At 42.0% G+C, this 21,355-nt stretch overlaps 2 protein-coding genes across 2 annotated transcripts; both read right to left on the reverse strand.

Annotated features, from left to right (window-relative positions):
* Positions 1-927: 927 nt before the first annotated feature.
* Positions 928-13,618, reverse strand: akirin1 (akirin 1). The gene is made up of 5 exons (XM_080500765.1): positions 13,281-13,618; positions 4,056-4,202; positions 2,363-2,491; positions 1,596-1,667; positions 928-1,481 (listed from the first exon to the last, which is right to left on the reverse strand). The coding sequence occupies exons 1-5, from the start codon at positions 13,483-13,485 to the stop codon at positions 1,471-1,473; spliced, it is 564 nt and encodes a 187-aa protein (XP_080356891.1). The 5' UTR covers positions 13,486-13,618; the 3' UTR covers positions 928-1,470.
* Positions 13,619-17,338: 3,720 nt separating this feature from the next.
* On the reverse strand, positions 17,339-19,675 carry cnr2 (cannabinoid receptor 2; the record flags this gene model as incomplete). The annotated part of the gene is made up of 2 exons (XM_080500508.1): positions 17,339-18,432; positions 19,603-19,675. The coding sequence occupies 2 exons, from the start codon at positions 19,673-19,675 to the stop codon at positions 17,339-17,341; spliced, it is 1,167 nt and encodes a 388-aa protein (XP_080356634.1).
* Between the last annotated feature and the right edge of the window lie 1,680 nt (positions 19,676-21,355).

The raw sequence follows: 21,355 nt of genomic DNA on the forward strand, positions 1-21,355 counted from the left end.
CCTACACTATGAATTGTGCATTGACAAACCCATCTTCCAGCTCATTAAAAGGTTGCCTCATTAGGGCGCGGCTGCTGGAGACTGGGACACCTCAAACGGAGAGGTCTGCCCTTTGTCCAGACCTGAAGAAAACCTCTGGGATCAGCCGAGTCACCAAGTAGAGGCTCGTAACTCTACACAGAACCTCGATGACCTGAGGGCCGCCCTTCAAGTTGAGTGAGATGCCGTGCCTCAGCAGACAATAAGTCAACTTGTGAACAGCAGGAGACATTGTAAAACTGTAATTGATGCTCAAACACATGACAGTTTATTGTCGGTTATTGAGACACCATTTTTTGTTGCGGTGCACCCAGTTTTTGGCTTTCGTTTCAATAAATTGTTTGCAACCGGCACGTTACATTAGTGACCATAACATGCTTAAATTTAAAAGCCCTACTTTCACGAGAGAAGCATAAACCCGTTTGTTTTCCATGAATTCAACGCAAAGCCATTTATCCCCAGACAGACGTGCTCCTCACTGCTGGCTGGTGGTGAAAGAAAGAAGCAAACATACGTCTCACCCGAGTATTCATCACAGCATTATAGCTCTCTGCCACATATGATTTTTATATTACTGGAGATAATTGAGAGTGTGTATTCAGCTTCCTTTCACTGGTGTTGCCATAGCAAATGATTACAACTTTCCTACTGCAGGTCAAACCGGGGATCCAACACAGTGAAAGTTTGGACTTCATCTAATCATAAAACTGTGCGAATTGCCCTTAAGAGGAACATAAATTACTGATTTTGAAAAATAAATAAATATATAAAAAGCAACTTGAATAATTTCAACCATTTTCACTGAAAAAGTTTGTCTAATTCTTATACCATTAACAATGTGTATTCAAACAAAATGGAGGACAAAAAAAACAACTTTAGTCACAGAACTTTATTTTCTTCAAAAGGGAAAAAAATCCACATGAACAGGTAAAGAGTTGTGAGGAGGAGAGGAGGTGTGGGAGGAGGTGGGGCGAGCAAGAAAAGTGGGTCAAGGTGAGAAGCGGGAACCATTAAATACAGCTGCTGGAGGATTATACAGAATGATCACGAGCCAATAAGCTTTTTCTACAGCGCCAGAAAGAGATTTGACAAATACCTGCTTAAATCTGGAGAGGAAAAAAAGAAATTAAAAGAAAATCAAAAAGGGAAATCGAGGAGAGAGATAGAAAAAAAAAAAAGAAGAAGAGGAAAGCGGGCTTCATACTGAGTTCAGGGGTCAGATTCTTTGAAACTTTTGGCCAGCAGCGATAGTTTAAGTACGAAACCAACATCTGGATTAAAATGTGGATAAACGATGGCACCCAAACAGATTGAAAGGGGAAGAGGAGGAGGAGGGGGCGTGTTAGGGAAATAAAATGTAAATCAACTGGAAGGAGGCAGTAGAAGAGCAGCCATCTTGTGAGAGGAACGTGGGATCCCACTGATGTGAGCTCAGGACACATCTGAAACACAGGAAACCATCAAGACAGTGAGATCGGCATTACAATCAGCTGGGCGCAGACTAAACAAGGACCGTGGCAGAGGGAGCGTGGCCCTCAAAGGAGAACGGCACTTACAACTCGCAGGCCGAGCTCCGTATCTTCGCATTATCTGGTCTTGTGTGAATTTCACAAACGATTCATATTGTTCTGGAAAGAAGAAAAGTGAGGGTCAGGGCATGTGCCGTCAGCATCAACTGTACTCAACTTAAAACGTACCAATGTATTTAAAGTGTGCGAGTCCACTAAAGCGGTGTTTATTATTGGTTAACAGTCCATTTGTGGGACACATCCCGTCTAAAACAAGCAGCTAAAGGTGTCTCTAAAGTCATCCTGACATTTTAGTGTTTGATCTTTTCTTTCATCTGTTGATTTTGGGCTGTCTGTGTAAAAGATTTGAACTCCTCTAACATTATGGTTCAAGATACTTGGAGCCCATCACAGACACTTGTGATACATGTGGGAGAGGCAGAAGGTCCAAAAAACTTGGGAGGTTAAGTTTCCAGAAGGACCACATTCTTTCAGCTTAAGCTGCCACGTTTACCATTTTAGAAGAATCAGTGAAGACAAGTTCTCTTAAATATTATGTTCCTTCAACAATCAGAGTCTTGCAGGAGCCACATCGGGGACTGATGAGGTATTTTCTTCATTCGTGGTCATGTACTTTGAATATTTTCTGTGTACCTTACAATACCTCTTTCCACACACACTGAACACACATTATTGATATGATGCTAATTTTCACTTATTTATTTTCCTTGGCTTAAGCCAGATGGGAAACTTGAATAATCTCAATCAGAGAAACTCCGTTTAGCATTTTTCCTTCTTTTTTTCTTTTTAATTACCTGCGAGTTTTGTGTTAAGGATCTGTTCGTACTCCTCCCGGATCTTCTCCTCGTGATCTTTGAGCAGGCGCTCGCACAGGTAGCTCACTTGCCTCAGTGTGAACGAGGGCTGGTCCTTCCTTGAGGCACCTGGGAAACACAAGAACCAGACCGAGCTGTAAAGAGGCCGAGTCGCTCAGATATCTGGTGCAGAAATGACTCTCGCAGACAGAAAACAGCCTCTCTCCAGTAATAAGCTGCTCGGCCAGGTGAAAATTTACAGTGTTGCTCGCCGTCCTGGCTCACCTCTAGCGAGACCAGCAGGGTCATGCGAGCAGCACTAATGTGGGCTTTTTCTGAAAGTCTCCCCAGTGTCTGTCAAGACGGCAACTGGAGCCTGCTTTGGTTCACTGATTGATTACCCTGCGCTCTTCGGGGTCTGCAATAAGCTGGATGGACTAAAAATGTTTGTAAATCACAGTGGAGGGTGGCAGAGGGAGGGTGAAGGTTTAACGGCAGCCTCGGAGACGGGGGAGAGGCTGGGTTACTAACGGCACGGTGGCTGTGATCTATGAGAGCATCCTGCAGGGGAGTCGAACCGCACTGGAGCCTGGAGGCCCGCGGCGTTGGATTACACTTCACACATCAACTGGCAAATTGTGCTTTCTGCATCACAGTGGCTGCCTGCTGCAGTGACGCAGAAGAACAGCAGAAAGCAAAGTGCAAATGCACCATGTATACATTCAGTAAACGATGGACTGTATTCTACTCTACCACACGCACGGGCACCGGGATTGGTTCAACACAATGTTTGTCCCCCAAAATCTGTTCAAACGTTTGTCAGGGCTTAAGGAAATGTGTATACGTTCATCCGCTGGTTCACAGAGAGCGTACCATACCATTTCTGACTGCTCCACATGATCAGAGGGAATGTAAATAATTCAAAGACACTTTTGTACTCAGTGGGTTTGATTTGTTTTCCGCTCAGATGCTCATGCATCAGACGATTTTATGATTGCGTTCACGAAAGGCATCCAATACAATAGTAGTGTTTGATCCGACACTGGTTGTGACAAATAGTTTTACAGACAACCCTAATCCTTGAAGACGGTTGAGAAATGTTGATTCTCTAAAGATCAGCCGCAAATTCTGGTTTTCTGAAACATTGACAACCTTGTGGGCAATTCATTATAAAGCTTTTGTACTTGAACATGAAGCAAGCATGCCATTTGAGACCATCAATTATATATTCCAACTGATTTCTATAATTGTATTTAAAGAGTCTAAACATCATGGCCCTATGCACTTAAGTAATCTTTATTTATATATCACCTTGCTCAAATATAGATCACAAGGTGATTCACAGCACTAAAAACAGATACCATAAAACCGAAATAAGAGCCCTAAAAATACAGAAGGTAAAAAAAAAGAAGAAAAAAGAACTGAGCAGCGACAGGTAAAAGGCCTGTCTGGGTATAAAAAAAGTTAAGGTAAACTTAACAGCGGCAGAAAATGCAACATCTTTACATGAGCCTGACTAAATCCAACAACCGACCTTCCTGAATACAGTCCTATTCAATACGGTGCTGTAAGCAATGGAAAAAAAAAAAAACATCCTGGCATAAACAGTTTATTACATCAGTACCAGACCAGCACACGCTTGTATAAAGAGCAGTTTATTCCATGTGGCACAGTGTGCAGACCACGCTCCTACCTGGTGGGGAGCTGGGAGCACTGAGGGAGGAACTGGGGCTGGGGGCGTCGCTGCTGCTGCAGGCCTCCGTCTGTTGGAAGGCTCCTTCCAGCTGCCGCCGCCTCTGGATCCGGCTGTACTCCTGACGGAGGTTCTGGAAGATTTGCTCTGTGGGGAGCAAACAGGAATAAGGTCAAGGGACGGAGGCCGCTGGCTCACACATGTTCCAAAACACAGGGAGGTCCTGGCCATGTGAACGGTGGTCCCAATGGCCTCCCAAAATGCACCAGGCTCAATTATAGTCCAATGTTACATCGAAGAACACTTAAACAGATGTGCGGAGAAGCTCAAGTGATTATACTAAAAGTACTATAGAGAGAAAATTACAAGGTCCTACATTGTGCTTGGATTCCTTTATTTAGACAATACAAATCTATCTTTAAATTGGAGCAGTCAAGCGTCATAACTGTGATTTCCGTCCGACACTATTGTTCTACATACAAGCTGTGATTCATTCCAGAAAAGAAGCCACTCATAGTTTTGAGTCTATTCTGTACTGCGTGAGCCTTCCATTCCCCAGTAACCACAACCACAGCTAAATGTGCTCATGCATGAACAGGGGATGATTCCTGCAAAACACAGCCATCCAGCTTGATTTGAAGCCTCCCGAGTGTGCTCTTTGAGCCAGCGCGAGCTACGACAGCTGTATGAGCGCAACACATGAACACACAGCTGACTTCAGACACACTTCTTGATCTCCGGACTACTTCACTTTCACTTCTCCTTCAAAAGCTTTCTATGACGACGACATCCTGCAAATGTGCAAATGGCGAAGAGGCTCGGCATACCTGCAAGCATAAATCACACCCTTTACGAGGATGGAACAAAAAAAAAAAAAAGACTGTTGCTGCGAAGCTGCAGATACTTGAGCAAAGCAAACTCAACTTGTTTGATACAGTTCTGTGATGTTACGAGTAGGGTGCAAAAAAAAAAAAAGGTAATTATTTTTCTCACCACTTTCAAAACGTGACGGGCGGAGCGTCCAGCGAATCAGTGATTTTACAAACTGCTAGTTACGACACAGGTACAACGCTCCGATCCGGTCAGGTCATAATCAGGCAGTACTGATCAGTTCGGTTAAGCATGTACCGATACTAAATTTACCAGAAAACATTTGGCGACGACTTCTGATGTCAATTACATCATCCAAAGTTCACTAACATAATTGGACATTGATGTCATACAGTGGTGAAGGAGGTTTGCAAACAATACGATTCATATAAAAACTATTTAACAAGCCAAAAATAATGCAAAACACACAGGAAGACTGAAGTGATAAGAAAATGTTTGCGGATACTCGAGTGACACACGTGAACGCTACAACCGGGCTTGTCCTTGCACAATCGGTGTGCGTTTATGTCATTCATCACCTGTTAAAATGACAACTTGTTCGGTCATATCGTCTTCTGTCAAAACAGCTGAAATTGCAGCCGAGGCCTCACACATATCTAATTATAAAGGTTAAAGTGGGAGTAAAAAAGGTCCTGGGAAAAGCAAAGAGGGAAAACACCCTGGCCTCAAGCAGAGCTGATAAAGTCCCTCTTCTGCGTTTGGTTATCTCACTGGCTGTATACAGGGGGTGAAGTCTTTGCACACGCTGCACCTCTATCTGGGGGGGCCGTGTCTCGTTTATCTTGGGTGGGGGCAGAGCGAGAAGCCGTGCTGCCTCTGCAGCCTGCTCATCATGTTCGCTGGTTTGGATTGGCAAGTGCGGCGGGATTTCCTTCCACAGATCATTTTAGTTTGTGCAGTGCTGAAGTGATGCCCTCGCTGAATCCCTCTCCTCCTGTTGCCTGGCTTCTGAACCAACGCAAAACCAAAACACAGAAGCCCCCCCGTTTGTTTGACACGGACCATGTTGCTGAAGAGAGGAAAACAATCATTTACAAGCTACACAGTGACTGCAATCCCTTCCGAATTTTGTAAGCTGCTTAGCAGATTGCCAGACAGTAAATCAACAAATTTCATTAGCATGTAAGCTTATTCTGCTGAAAAATTAAATATCCAAAAGGGCCGGCTTCTTTTGCTGGGAAATCAGTTTGGAGGTTATGGCTTCCATGTTTAGGAATGCTGCTGAGCCCATGTATTTGTTAGTCGTGTCAACTGGAGACAAAAATATAAACTCAAGATTTACTTTAACTTGATCCAGTTACACTGGTGTATAAACAGTATACAGGGCTGCATAATTAATTAAACATGTAATGACGTGGAGTATTACAATTTTAATATATACCCATGCACTTGAGTTTACAAACGAGGATTGGAGGCACCTCTTTTTTTCCCCCTTTAAAATGATCTTTGCCATTTATTGGGGTGGATCCATTTCTCCTCTAGATATATGAACGTCTTTGCACTTAAGGATTGGTACTTCCAAATACCACAGCTCTCCCTGCCTGGACCTAATTTAAATAGTAATAAAAACCAATAGCTGTTCTTCAGCTTTTGATCACACATCTCTGCGTTTCAGGAGAGCCGATGTTGATTTTTGCTGTTTTACTGTTGTTCCTCTTTTGTACTTCTGACCTGTATAATCAGAAGTACAAAAGCAAACCAATGCCAACACAATCTTATATTAATTTACAGCCTGAAAAATATATATACAAACATATACAAGTTATTCTTTCTAGAAAGCTCACTGATAGAAAGACAGGAGCTGTTCAGTATTGAAATGAAAATTCAGTATATAGACAAACCATAAACTACCAAAATGCCAAATATCATTTAATAGTAGACTTGGATGTTACCTTTAAATATTGCATGCACAATATTAAGAACTACTGGCTTATAATGTATATTTATTGTACAATTCATCTGACAGACTTGACACATTGTGTGCATGTCGTGTGAAAGGTATACATGTTCATGCAGTTTTGCTTGTTTTTATATATTTTCAAGACAAAGTCAAAACTAGGAACACTAAAAAAAGAAATCCCTTCCTGAAGTAATGTTTATGCCATTAAACAAATAGTGAAAAAATGAAACCTATTGTAACAACGAGTACATATATTTTTTAGAGTGTTCCCTTAAATATGCTATTCATGAACAAAGGACAAAGTTAGCATGTTTTCATCTGGAAGTATGGTTCAAATCGCAAGTTTAACCATGGCAATGAGGTCTGTGATACTATAAATAACAGTTTGTAAAGAAACCGTATTTGACTGTCTTCAAAAGTATTCGCTCAAAATTACATGTTGCGTTGAGGGTGACAAACTAATATTTTAAAATATGGGAAAGACATCAGCACCAATGACAAAGAAGAGACTGATCAATTGATGTTTAAACATCTTTCACAGCTTGATGAGGTTCCATCAATGACTGGAGAGACTGGTTGAAGTTAGCCTGAAGCAGAATGTACAATACCAACAATTCCCTGCAACACTAAAAGGTGAGCGCAACAATGACTTTAATCAGATTGACATTAGAGAAACAAACATTGTGCCGCAGGTGAGCCATTCATCTTTTGAATGAAATCCACCACAGCTTTGACTCATCTCTTCAAGTAGATCCCATAAAACCTTTATCTTTGACGTTGAGCACCTCCTCTCCCTCGCTGATTAGAACCAAACAGTGTTTCAGACAGTAGGGGGGATTCTGTCTGTAACGGATACAGATTTGGGGGGGTGGGTTGCTGTGGAGCTTACTTTCACTGCTGAACAATTTCCTGGAGGAAAGTCCCTGTTAGAAAGAAGAACTGAACACGGTCATTGGTAAAGCATGTACGAACGGCTGAAGTCGAATAAGCAGAATGATTCCGTCAGTAAGGGACAAACGGTTTTTATGTGGCTTAACAATTCAATGTAATTAGTGCGAGTACAAATCAGGTGCAGACGTCAATCTATCAAATCAAGCGACCATGGGATTACGCGCCAGAGTAAGAGCACGAGTTTCATTCACCTGAAAAGGCTCAAACATTTCACGTGGAGAAAAAGGAAAAATTGCAGGTATGAATGTGGAACATGTCAATTTCAGACTGAATACAGGGAAAACTTGTTTGAACAATCAATACTGACAGGAGACGTCAATACTCTGGGCTGCACGACGCGTGAAAACTCTCTCTTGCTGCATGTTGCCTCCAGCTCTGCCAACTGCGAGTAGTTCAACGGAGGGTGTTGCCTGGCAACAATGACCCAACCACAACCAGGCCAAGCAATCAATCACTGAGACTTCCGGGAGCCGGGGCGCTGCAGTGAGAAAGACTCGGCTAAAAGGCCTTGGCGCGGGCCAAACTGTGACTACGACAAGAGATCGGCCAGATAGATTGGACATGGTGGTGAAGAGAAAACAAAGCTGACTCATTTCATTTCACCCTTCACTGCTGAGGGATTGTATGTGTATGTGTATGTGTATGTGTATGTGTGTGTGTGTGTGTGTGTGTGGGGGTCGAATGTCCCGAATGCCAGGAAGTAGGTTGTGATGTATTACGGGTCAATTCAAGCTGCCCTCGTGCTGAAAACGAACCACCACCAGTTTGAAAACTGCTAAAATGGGAAAAGCAGCTGGACAATAAACTGGAGCATGACATTCAACGACCATATTGGCCGTCTTTCTATTTTGAACAACAGGAGTGTCAAACACGAAGCCTGCGGCCCAAAAATCGGCCCAACAGACGGTCTAGCTTGGCCTGCTAATGACCCTGTCGAGTGTGAAAACTACAAAGAAGACCCAAATTGCAATTTGAAATAGTATTAACTGCATTTTCGGGGATAATTGTGAGGGCCGCACTGTTTAAGTGGAAGCAGTCAAGCATACCGTGAGGGTTAAACATGAAGGCTGCACAAATCGGACGGCACTGAGAAGCACCAGGTTTTGCCAACATTAGGCTGAAAACGTAGTTTTTAAATCTTTCTGCAGATGTGGGGAAAAAAAACAAAAGAACAAAGTTGAGTCACATCTTGTGTCACAATTATAAGGGAAACCAGTCTTCTTGATATTTCACACCATGAGGAAACGTTGTAAATGGGACATTGTTCAATGTATTGTGTTAAAGTTACATGTACTTGTAAATATTTGCACTAAACCAAAGGGCAAACAGCTGGAGTTTTCTTCTTCTAGATTATTGTGCTACGACTTTACTGATCAGGCACATTGAAGACCCAAACGTGGCTCTATAAAGTGGCCCTTGAACTGAAACACCTTTGACACCACTGTTATTTATGGAGGTGCTTAAACATGTGCAACAAGAAATGTAGTCAACAAATTTTGCTGTAAACGGTCCATAATTGAAACAAACACCCTGTTATACCAACAGAAGAATCCGAGGTTTAGAGTTACTGATAATTTACCACTGACACGCTTTCTGGACTTTTAATGTTGATGACCTTTGTGTTCCACCAGTGAACATCTTCACCAGAGCAGTTTCTACACGATGATGCACTTTTACATCCAGACCTGATGCCTGAACTATGACCTGGCAGCCTTAAAGGTATAGTAGAGGATTTTCTTCTTCCGGGTGGATCATCAAAATAACTGGTCCTCCCAATTGTCAATCATTCCGGTGATATATGACGTAAGCCCGTCGTACATGCTCGTCTCTGCGCGCAGCTCACTCTCATCATGCCGGTGGCCGACCCGAGGCATTATTCTCGGACATTTTTATACAGTTTCACCCCCTCTGGTGCAAATCTTCTTGTAAAGTGAGCTTATGTGAGCGATGCCGACTTGTGACTTGTAAACAGAGCGTGCACGAGGAGAACTGGGCTCGTGCATGTCTCTCGCACGCGTTTTAGTAGGCGTTCCGTCTCGGGAGCAGGTACAGTGTTGCGCATGCGCGTTTTTTTCAAAAGGTGGAGAGGGCGGTTCTTTCCTAAAATTCGGGACAATCCTCTTGTATACCTTTAATGTAAATCATTTTTATAAACAAAAAGAAAGAAAGAAAACAAAACATACTAGGCTCATCGATCTCTTGGGTAAGACTTTCAACAAAGCACAAGCCCAGACTGGCAGCAGGAGAATTCAGTACAGAAAAAAAAAAAAAGGGGGGGGGGGGGGGGGGTGATTCAATCAGTATCACATCCATGTGCCTCGGCAGCACACGCAGCATCGTCTCCACAAAGAAACCTGACTAGCTGGAAAGCGCATGTGGGTAGAGGTGGGAAGCGAGGGAGGGAGGGAGGGATGACAGTTGACCTTTCACTCTGTACAAAAGTGCTTTCACTTGGCAAAGCACATCAGAAAGGCAGGATTGCAGTGCCACTCCCATGAGGGGCCCTCTTTCAGCGAAGGTGAGCATAATACCATGTGTCTGGACCTCGTGTCTGAAGCACACAAATGTCCATGTTTGTAACCTTACAGCTGTTGTGCTGTAATTCAGGTAGGCAGGGCGAAACAAAACACACGGGAGGTCGAGGGGATTCTCAAAAGGTCTGAGGGGGAGATACAATATAACGGAGCCAAAAACAAGTCTGAAAGCAAATCTGTTTGCCTCATTTTGGGCAGCAACGTGCAACATAATCACACAATGAACTATGTCTTGCAGATAAGTAACATGGTGTATGTGGGAAATGTCTTCATAGATAAGCCTCCGAAATGAAGACTTATGAACTCTAACAAACATGACTTATCAAGAATTCTTGGCTAGTGATAAACAGAAATACATTTTTGCAACAAATCGACTCTCAATCTCCATCACCGCCTTCATCTCTATTTGTGCAAATACCATCAGCGAGGGCAGCGTTGGCCATTTCTGTGAGAAATATTGTGTGATGATGTGCACAATAGAGCAAGGTTCTTCTTGTAGTGTAAATACAGGAACAGCAGCAACTCCGTTTGCTGTTGTCCTGTCTCCTTTACCTTGTTGTTGAAAAGAGATGCTTTTATGCTGGCGTCCAAATTTCCACAACATCCTGCACTGCAAGCAAGCTTTTCAAGATTCGTAGTTAACAAAAGCATTTATCTTTCAGTAGACCTTTATTTATTCAATCAATTTATCTCCAGACAAGCCGTTTAAGCTTCAAACATCATGTTGCCAAGAACCCACTTTCTTCTGATTAGCAAGCTTATACAGATGTTTCTTATCTAATGAGCATGCAGCGGTGAGTGTTTGTCATTTGACACCAGCTTCACCATTTCCCCAGCGATTGTTGGTCTAACAACGGATGACTATATCAAAATAATCCAGTTGATAAACACAAAACGAACTTGCTGGGTGTTCAGTGGCTTGAAGCTGTAAAGTCTACGGAAAATCTAAATATGCAGTTCACCTCCTTTATGGAAGTATGAACACCTACCATTGTATATGTGAAAGAAAATACACAAGCGCAAAATAGTTTAACAATTTCAAGTCACTTTCTTTAATCGTTCTTGATTTTCACATGTAAAAGCAACATCAGAAACTACTATAACGCAATGATGTCCGAATTAACACGAATGGAGCAGCTTCATAATCACTGTAAGACACAATTATATGCCATTTGTCACAGGTTATTATATTCTAAAAAATGTTACTCCATACCAAAATGGAGGCTATGATGTTTAAATATCTGCAGGTTTAAGAACAATACCATTAACAAAGAATAACTGTTAAACAGAACCCTCGCTTGCTCAGTGTGTTTTCTTATTCTCTTACTGGAATTGTCACTGCTGGCTAATAATGTAGAAGACCATAGGTTGTACATAAGTATGAGGATTACAACATCCTATTCCTATGAGTACATAATAACCATCTAGGCAGAGAGTCACCTCAACCTCGTAACCCTGATTTTTTTTTTGCAGGTGATCAAATTATTTCAAGGACGCCCAGCAATGTTTAATTAGAATTCAAAAAGTGTGAGGATTAGGCCTCACTGCTGTCACACTGCCAAATCTCACTGACTGGCACATACAATGAGCCCCCGGATTGTGGAGACATCTAGGTAATTATCTTGTGTCGACTTGTGCGTCCCACAGCATTTCCACATCTGCATGAGAGGAGGACATGGGCACAAAGAAAATGAACAACGCCTTCCAGGCATGGGGTGGGATGGAAATGGCTGTGGTCGAAAATGGTAATTCCTTCATCAATGCAAGACAATTGAGGCACTAAAACCAATGAGCATTACCCATGCAGCTCCCAATCAACAGACTGCAGTGATCGGGCTGAGACTGTGGTACCATTCGTCTATTACGATCGCCAACAGGCCGCATTGTTCTCAGTGAAGCCGCAGCCTTGCTATCCACAACTGAATTATATGCAATACATTCATTTGTTTGGTGTAGCATATGTCATCAGATCAAAATGGCTTTGAAAATCAATCAGCAAGCAAACAGTGAGCCTTAATTCTGTCAAGTATCAACCAGGCTTAGTAACGGTGTCCCGACAAGCAACATAGGCCTGTTGTAGGTCAGTGAAAACATGAGCAAAGGAATTCTCCAGAGATTTTTTTTTTTGTCCTCTTTGGGGACCAACTCTGGATGTATTTTTACAAGAGTGCTGGAGGGGAAACATCAATTAAAGTCTGCCTGTCAAAGAAGCTGACAGGAAATAGCTGGTAAAGGTATAACATTTAGGTTAGGGCTGGGGGGGGGGGGGGGGGGGGGGGGGTTAAGGCTTGAGCATTCAGTGTCCTCTTACACAAAAAATCATATTCATATCATTTTGCTCATATTTTCAATTAGATAGCATTGGGATTCCTAAATTAGGCTTGAAAGGATTGTGAAAAGTAATTCAGCTTATAAGGAGGCATGTTGGATTACAGTCAGTGCAATATTGCTCTGAATGTTCTGTGTATGTTTCTATTCATTGTGTATGCATTCACCACCAAGACCATTTCATAGTATGTAAAAACTTACTTGGAAATGACAAAACACTGTGTAACCATTACAAAGGAAGGGTTTAAATAATTTATCGTTCGTTTGTTGCATATTCATGTTGCATACCAGGAAAAAGCTACAACACCACAATAGTTTCCACGAACAAATCAACATTAGCCACGATATGCTAATTAGGCCAAGTTTGAAGCATCACAAAACGCCACAGGCACAAATAGACACCGACAGAGCCACTTTAACTTTAGTGATTTATTTCCGATGGGTGGATTTATCTGTGGCGGTTACTTAGCGACGACATTCCCTTCCTGGCGTTAGCCGAGGTCGGCTAACGTGTAGCCTCCAACCCCCTAGCTATCCATTCCACTCCACCCAAACCCCCTCCCCCATGACACCCACCCCGAAAAACAGGAAAAACACGTCAAATCTAGTGGGAATCCATACCTGGGGTGAGCCTATGCTCGCCACCGATGGCCGGGGGAGACATCGAGTGCGCCGGGCTGTCGACTGGGGGACGGAGGTTGCATCTTTGCGGGGACGGAGTGCCTTGGCTCCCCGGTAGTGGATTGCACCTTCTCCGCTTAGGAGACTGGGGACTGAGGAGGGCCTCAAACTCCATCGACCGCTTTAACGTAGCTCCACAAGCCATTTTAGCTAAGGTGAACGGCAAAAAATAACTCGGGAGAAGACGACACGCAGAAAAAGGGGGGTTAAACGCGAACAGTTTGTCCGTTTTAGACGCTCCTCGGGTTTCTCGCTGGCCTTTCTTCCTCTCCACAACAACGGATTTTCTCCTCTGAGGAACGAGCCAACTGACGAGCTGCCTGCTCAATTTTTAAAACGTCACAATGGAGGAGCGTACCACTGCGGCTCCGAGGGGTCCGGAAATATTTACAACAAACCATTGTGTATTGTTAGCGTATATAAATTACAGCTATTGCCCAAATTAGTGTGGCATACAAATTCAGTTGTCACCACTGAGCAAAAAAACTGATTTGGCATTTGCTTTGCGACTTTTCTGTAAATATATCAAGACATACAACCCTATAGTTTTTGCTCGCTTACCGTTGAACTCAAATTGAAGGTTCACGAGACGTCTGGCGGTGGCGATCAGGTAAATCAGGAGAATTGAACCACAGACTGATGTTTAATTTAACTTCATATCTTTCTTTTACACGCAGCAAACTGAGAACTGAGAAAAATCTATGTATCATTGTTGCCCCCCCTCCCCCCCCCCCCCATGTCTGTGAGATTAAACTTTATTAGAATTTTAACTTTTTAAAAAGCGTTTGTTTAACCATGATCATTGTGTAATGGTGAGAATGAGAATATATTTGGAGCTGTCATGTTCTTGTATTGGTTTCCTCCAGGAGCTCCAGTTTCCTACCACAGTCATACTTTTTAGTATTAATTGATGACCCACAATCAATGTGATTGTGGTATGGTGTGAAATTAAAACACAATAATCTGTCTTTCAAATCTGTCTTTTTGAACAACGATCTATGTTTTGGGTGTTGGATATGATTTTTGTCTTGTTTATAAAACCTGCATAATGTCCTATCCTGGTTTTATTAACCTTCTGCATGCCCACGCGGACTATTCTATCTAAAATGAACATACACCCACTTTATACCGCTTTCTGACGCAGATGTAATAATGAATTCCATTTTCAAATCAAGAGATGTACAACAACCAAAATCAGGCCAAAAAGAGACCAAAATGACCAAAAAGATGAATTATGAAAGAAATTGGCATGTGGGTCTATAATTTATTTATGTGAAGGAGTCAGCTCATGCTATACATAGTGACTGCAAAGAGTGATTGTTTTGTTACATAAGCGCCATGTGAAAACATCTGTACTGTTTTTAGAGATAATCTGCTTTCATTTAATCTGCTACAAGCTTTACACCACACCTACAGTTTTTTTTGTATGACATGCATCAGAAACAACTAACAGACACACTGGTGTCTGTTGTCAGGGGTTGTGCGGTGAGACTGATTTGTATCAATCACACATCACTGCTGGCGAAAACAGTTTGTTATATGTGCAGGAAGTAACAATGTATTTACAATACAATTACAAAGAAGAAAAAAAAACTCCAGGAGATCTTTCTTTGTCACATCATAAGATATTAATATCAATGGTTGTTCTGATCAGTGGCCAATTTAAAAAAAACAAAAATCTAACTGTAAAAAAAGGTAGACAAGCCAGAAAATAACCCACACATGGACAGTGGTAAAATGCAAACGCTGCACAGAGACCCAGAATCAAACCAGAAATATTCTTGTTGTTAGGAAAGAGTGCTGACGGTGGTTATTACTGCATTATAGGTTACTGCAAATAACGATATTATCATAAGTGTTATCTGACCCGCTTGGGAAACTTTAGCCCGAAAATTCAACATTCCATGTCGTGTTGAAATACTATATGTGCTGTATTTCACATATGATGATACTTTGTGCTCCCCTTTTTGACATATATGAAATGACTGGGTATTTTTGTTCCAACTTCAGTTGTGTTATCATATCAGCCACAACATCAACACCACCTGGCTAACCTTTTGTAGGTTTGACCCTTTTGCAGCTGTGATGCTTTATGTATTCTGATATCTTTCTATCAGGTCTAGCCTTAACTTCTGCAACATTCTAAGCTTCAGTAGCTTATCTGCTGGATTAGATAACAGCCCTTACCCTTCATGGCATGGCAAGCACTTTGATGGTGGCCAGCGCAAATGATATGACGACACACCAACGGCCGCTCTTAAGAGTTGTGGTCTGCATGCAGATACCTGGGAGGCCGACTCTCAAAAGTGCTCCAACTGTCTCCTGTCAATCCAACATGGTGTAGCTGAGTTTGTCATGCTCAAGAAGCAAAACTGAAGTGTTAGCTCCACAAGTACAAAACCAGCTGTCACCCCTCTTCCAACGAGCCCACAACAGCCATTTGCCCTCACAGCAATTGTCTGTTCAGCCACCCAATGGGCTCATCAAATATCTTCAGGCCGAGTTGCAGGTCATCATGACACATTAAGGGCCCTTATTGAATCGCCAGTAAGTCTTTCACAAGAGCAGCATTTTTCATTTTTAGATGCTCTGGCTCAGTTGTCTAGCGAACACAATAACCCCTTTATCAAAGTGATCTTCTTGCTTCATGCCCACTTTTTCTCCTTTAAACAGATCAACTTTTAAGCACAACATGTCTGATATAAACCACCGACTAACAGGTGACACGAGTAACAGATTGTCTTTTAATTTCTCTGTTATGATAAGTGTAACTTTGACTGATTTATTGATATATGAAACCACTGTTGCGTACATTGGCACACTGAAAACTGAAATTGAAACCTTTTTTTAATACCTCAGACAAAAAAAGAGTTACAGATTTAATCTGCTTGACAACAAACACCAAGAATCAAAACAGAGTGAAGTCAACTTGTATTTTTAATCAGTTCACAAAATGATTGACACAGGCGTTCTGTATAGTCTCCAACAATTTAAGATCAACAAATGTTTTGAGACTTTTGTGATTATCTATTTCAGTTAATGTATGTGTGCGCGTGTTTCAGTGAATGTCTATTCTCTGCTGCTACTGCCAGTTCCAGAGACTGTTCTCATGTTCCTGCTCGTTCTCTTCCTAGCATGTGCCCCATTCACCTAGGCACGCTGCTTGGATTCACGCAGTGCACATTGTGTTAAATTCTCCCGTGGAAGGGGGCTTTTGTGGGGTCTGGGCATTCATGTGTAGATCGGCGACCCGCGGGGTCCTCCGGACCTGTGCGTTCAGGGTCATACATTCAAAATAAAGAAGCATGCTAACAACAAGCCCGACTCTTTGCTGTGTGGTGATCCCAAAAGTCAGCAGTTCAGTTCACAGGCCAGCGTATTTCATCACTGTGAGTGTTAAAGCAGTGACAGAGAGCGGAGGGAGAAAAGTCAAAGGTGCAAGAATAAATGGCTGCAACTAAAAAGCCAATTAGACATTTTGTTCAGCGAAACCAAACTTGATCATTTTATTTGAACAATAAATAGCCTTTCCAGTCCAAGATACTCTCATAAAATACTTACTGATATGCCTATTTTGTCCTGAAATCGCATTAAGAAAGATTTTTTTTTTAAATTATACAGATTAAGAATTATGTTATTTGTTATTCAATTTGTGAATGTGTGATACCATTTTTATGACTGAAGTAATGTGTATTTGTGACAAACGGATTATCCCTGCATGTGTTATGTGTTCACAGCAGGTCAGAAACTTTCTCAACAATATTCTGGACTTATTGTTTTTGATCACTTTAGTTTTGTTCAGGAAGGCTTTGCTAGCACTGATCTTCCAATCCATGGCATTTTATCTACTCTCAGTAGTTTTACTTTATCTAAAGCGAAGTGAAGTCTCTATGTTCATGTCTCTATTTACATTGTATTACCATTCCTAACTATGGGCAGACTGCCATAAACACAAAAGTATGTGTAGTTGCATGTATTGCTTTATTCTTTCATCCCCTTCATTTGCTAACATTCAGTTTCTGATGGTTGACTATTTCTGAAATGGAGTTAAGTCGAGTGGTTCTGGCCCTGGGCATGTCGTCCTCCGTGGTGAACACAGTGAAGTTGTTGTCTTCTGCACTAGCCAGCGCAGGAGTTATGTCCTGTGTTGATTTTTTACACCTCCCAATGTCACACACTCTTTGAAGTAAGTGCAGCAGGGCGACTCTGAGCTCTCGACAGCGCAGAGCGTACAGTAGCGGGTTGATGGCGGAGTTGACCAGACAGAGTGTGCTGCAAAAGGCGAAGGCCCTCTGCTGGGAGTGACTCAACATCACAGCGACGTCAGCCAGCATGAAGGAGAGTGCAGGCAGCCAGCAGCCCACCAGGATGAGCAGAATCAGGCCAAAAGTGCGGGCCAAACGGATGTCCATCCTCATTCGGGCTTGACCTGTCCCCGCTGCTCCCTGGAGGCTGTGCATGGCAGATTCGTGGCGATGGGCCTTCCACAGGATGAGCGTGTAAGCCACCAGAATGAGTGCCAGCAGCACTAGGATGAAGCTGGTCCAGCAGGCCAGATATCCTTGGCTGATGTAAGGAAACAGGCGTGAGCAGGGCGGAGCCAGGCCCGTGGGACACCTCCAGCCCATCAGAGGCAAGAAGGAGATGAAGATGGTGGCACTCCAGAGAGCCAGGAGGCTCAGCAGAGCTCTGCGGCGGGTCAGCAGCACCTTGTAGCTCGAGGCCTGGTGGATGCAGAGGTAGCGGTCCAGCGCAGTTAGCAGCAAACTCCCTACCGAGCTGGTAAAAGCCATGGTGACACCCCCTAGCTTAAAGAGGTAGGCGGTGGGGCCGTCATGACGGCGAAATAAGTGAAAGTCCAAGAAGCTGGTGGTGAAGAAGCAACTGGCAAATACGTCAGCCAGAGCGAGGCTGCCAATGAAGATGTAGGAGGGCCTCTGTCTCAGCGTGACCGTGGTGGCAATCACGCCCAGGACCAGAGCGTTCTCGAGCAGAGTGAAAGGACCCGCCAGGAAGCAGATGGAGCCGATGGCCGTCTTCTCCGCTTTAATCAGGATCATGTAGCACTCCAGATTCTCACAGGACCTGTTTACTGTGGGGAAGACACAAACAGTTTACGTGTAATTGTGAAAGGGCTTTCAAGTGTATCACCACACAGTTTGGTTTCACAACACGTGAAGCTGAAAAGCTCGACAAGGGTTTTCAACGTGTGAAAGGAAGAGCTCACCACACATCCCACACTACACTGCTCAACGCCAGCAGTTCTCACACGACATACTTTTTCTCATACTAAGTAGTTGTGACTGGTGCTCTTCTATTATATTTTTCAAATATTAAGATACTGCCAGCAGCAACAATGGTCTTCACAGAGACATCAGTGATACAGCAGATAAAGAACGCTACCTTGTTGCTAAAGAAATAGGATGAGCATAAGAGTTACACCATGAAGATGAATTCTCAAAAATCTCTGAAAAGAGAAAAGTTGTCAAGAATTAAAAAAAAATGTGAATAGATTCAAAACTGCATTAAATGTGGACAGTCTTATAAGGAAAAACTATGGAGTTGTTGTTACTTATAATGAATCATATTTGTTTCATATTGTTAATTAATAAAAAATTAAAAGGAATATTTTGGCCTCAAGAGTTTACACTGTATTCCTGCCCATCCGACAAGACATGGATTAACACACAATCATTGTTTAAACCCAAAACTGCTTCGATTAAATGCATCAAACCCTGATTCTGGAAGGCCACAACCCTGGAACTTTTCAATGTCTGTCTGCTCCAGAATACCCAAATCTAATAAATGTCATCATGAAGCTCTGCAGAAGGCCTGATAAGGAGTCTTTTATTACAAGGTGTGTAAGAGCAGAACATTAATGTCAGTCTGTGGCTGTCCAGGACCAGGACTGGCACGTCTGCCGGTGCAAATGAAACAGGATGAACAATTACAGAAAAAAAAGCAATGAGACATTTTATGCTGGCCAGCGGATGGTGAAGAAGTCAGTGTGACCAGCAATAATGCAGCAAGTGAAAATAGTCTGGTGTCTCGGAAGGGCAGTGTGACCAGCTGGTAAAGCATGAAAGTGTCTACTTGTAAGGCTCACCTGAAGAGGTGCTGCCTCATGTGGGCAGGAGGTAAAACTGAAATATCTGGCACAAATTACAAAACTAAGACCCTTAAATCCGTTTTTGCCCATTCAGATGACACCAGGCACTTGATGTGTTTAAGCTTTTATATTGTGAGCTACAAGGCTGTATACCTGTTGGTGATGAGGTGGTGATGTCCTTGACTTCTACAGGTACTAAAGAAGAGCCAGCGTTCCATTCCTCCATCTCAACTGTCCCTGTCAGGAAATGGGGGGGGGGGGGGGGAGAGAGAGAAACATTTACAGAATAAATTATCAATGTATCAGCTGACATATATGTGAATGTAAGTTTTTTAAAGAAAGAAAATCTAATATTTAGATTTGATTTGTATAAAAAAAAACACCTATCGTACGAGGATTTTCACATCCAGTGGAATAGGACGAGTGACTTTCTGTGGAGAGGCAAACGATAAAACGTGATTACTTTATTCTTTCATTGTCAATATTGATTCTGAACCCCAGGAGGAACATTAACATTTGTGAGTCAAGACAAAAAGTCATTTAGAGGTCAGGGCAAACAGACAGCCATCGTTATGGTATCAGCTGATGGCGATAACAGAGATATATTGGTCTGGTACATCATCATGGCTTTAAAACGACTCATAAAGGAGGAAACTAAGATGGAATTTGGTTTGGATATCTCAAAGAGCTTCATCAGGGAAAAAAAAGGAGTACAACCAGTATAAATGTAAAGTGATTGCTGTATTTCCATATCAGTCCATTTATCAAAGTTGACCCTCAACCTTGAACGTGTCCCTTATCTTTTAATGTCTTGCATGTTTCATCAAACCAAGTCAAATCACTTTTATCGTCAGTTCTACATTATGAGAAGATTGAATACGAGATGTATACAAATGTGTAACACTCAGAAACATGATGCAAAAATAAAGCAAAATTTTCATGTGAGATTGAGATAAACACTTGATCGTTACAGCGTACATTATTATCTGAAAAAGACCAAAATAAAACCAATGAATATAGAAATAATATAAGTAATAGATTGTAGTTTTTAATGTCAATTCAGTGATTAATTTAGTCCATTAATGCACTGTATGATTTATTTTTGTGGATCAGCAATTGCTCCGAATCAACCTTCGTAAAAACATTATTGAACTGAAATCTGACATCATTTTGGAGTATGACTTCAATTTTGTTTTATTTATTGTCATAATTATTGTTATTCTAAAACCGAGCTTTCCCTATTTGGCTCTGTTTTGATTCCTTTTGTGATAAATAGTAGAAAAGTAGATAGAAAGAGATAAAACAAGTTAAACACCAAAGAATAATAGAATTTGCAAGGATTAAATTATTATCATTTACAAAGTGTCTTTTTTATTTCGAGTGTTTCTTGTCTAAAGGTGTGAATTCATATTACGTCATTAAACAACACAATTTCTAAAAATAGAATACTTTAAATTGAAGTTGCATTGTAAGGCACAGACAAACAACGCCAATGCATAAACCGTAGTGGAAAAACAGTTGTGCGAAGGTTCACACATCTTACCATTGCCTCAGCACCAGAAGTGTGTGCAAACCACAGCATTGTGCAAATAAGCAGGCTTGTTCAACCACAAATAATTAGCTGTCCTGAAATGTGGAGTTGGCCAAGACCTCCTTTAGTTTGCACAAATAGTGCAGCTCCTTTCATTTAAGGGAATTATTTGGGTGTTTGATGCCAAATAGAAATAAGCTTGATGTACTTTACATTCTCATTTTCAAGGTTTTCTTTTGTAGTGTTGGAAAAAAGATATTGGAAGATGTATTAGTATAGTTCTAATGTAACGGCATCACAAGTCACTACTTCAAAATAGAAACAGTCTTTATAGGCTAGTGATAACATGAAAAGAAGTGTTCCCATCGCTATTGA

Source organism: Blennius ocellaris (genome assembly GCF_963422515.1).
Source record: "Blennius ocellaris genome assembly, chromosome: 8".
NCBI classification, from domain to species: Eukaryota; Metazoa; Chordata; class Actinopteri; order Blenniiformes; family Blenniidae; genus Blennius; species Blennius ocellaris.

What these genes read in the sequence shown, in the direction of transcription:
- akirin1 (XM_080500765.1), bottom strand. Translation starts at nt 13,485, where the DNA reads ATGGCTTGTGGAGCTACGTTAAAGCGGTCGATGGAGTTTGAGGCCCTC. An exon ending in CGAGCATAGGCTCACCCCAG is followed by an intron (nt 4,203 to 13,280) that starts GTATGGATTCCC and finishes TGCTCCCCACAG; the next exon opens with AGCAAATCTTCCAGAACCTC. An exon ending in TGCTCCCAGCTCCCCACCAG is followed by an intron (nt 2,492 to 4,055) that starts GTAGGAGCGTGG and finishes TGTGTTTCCCAG; the next exon opens with GTGCCTCAAGGAAGGACCAG.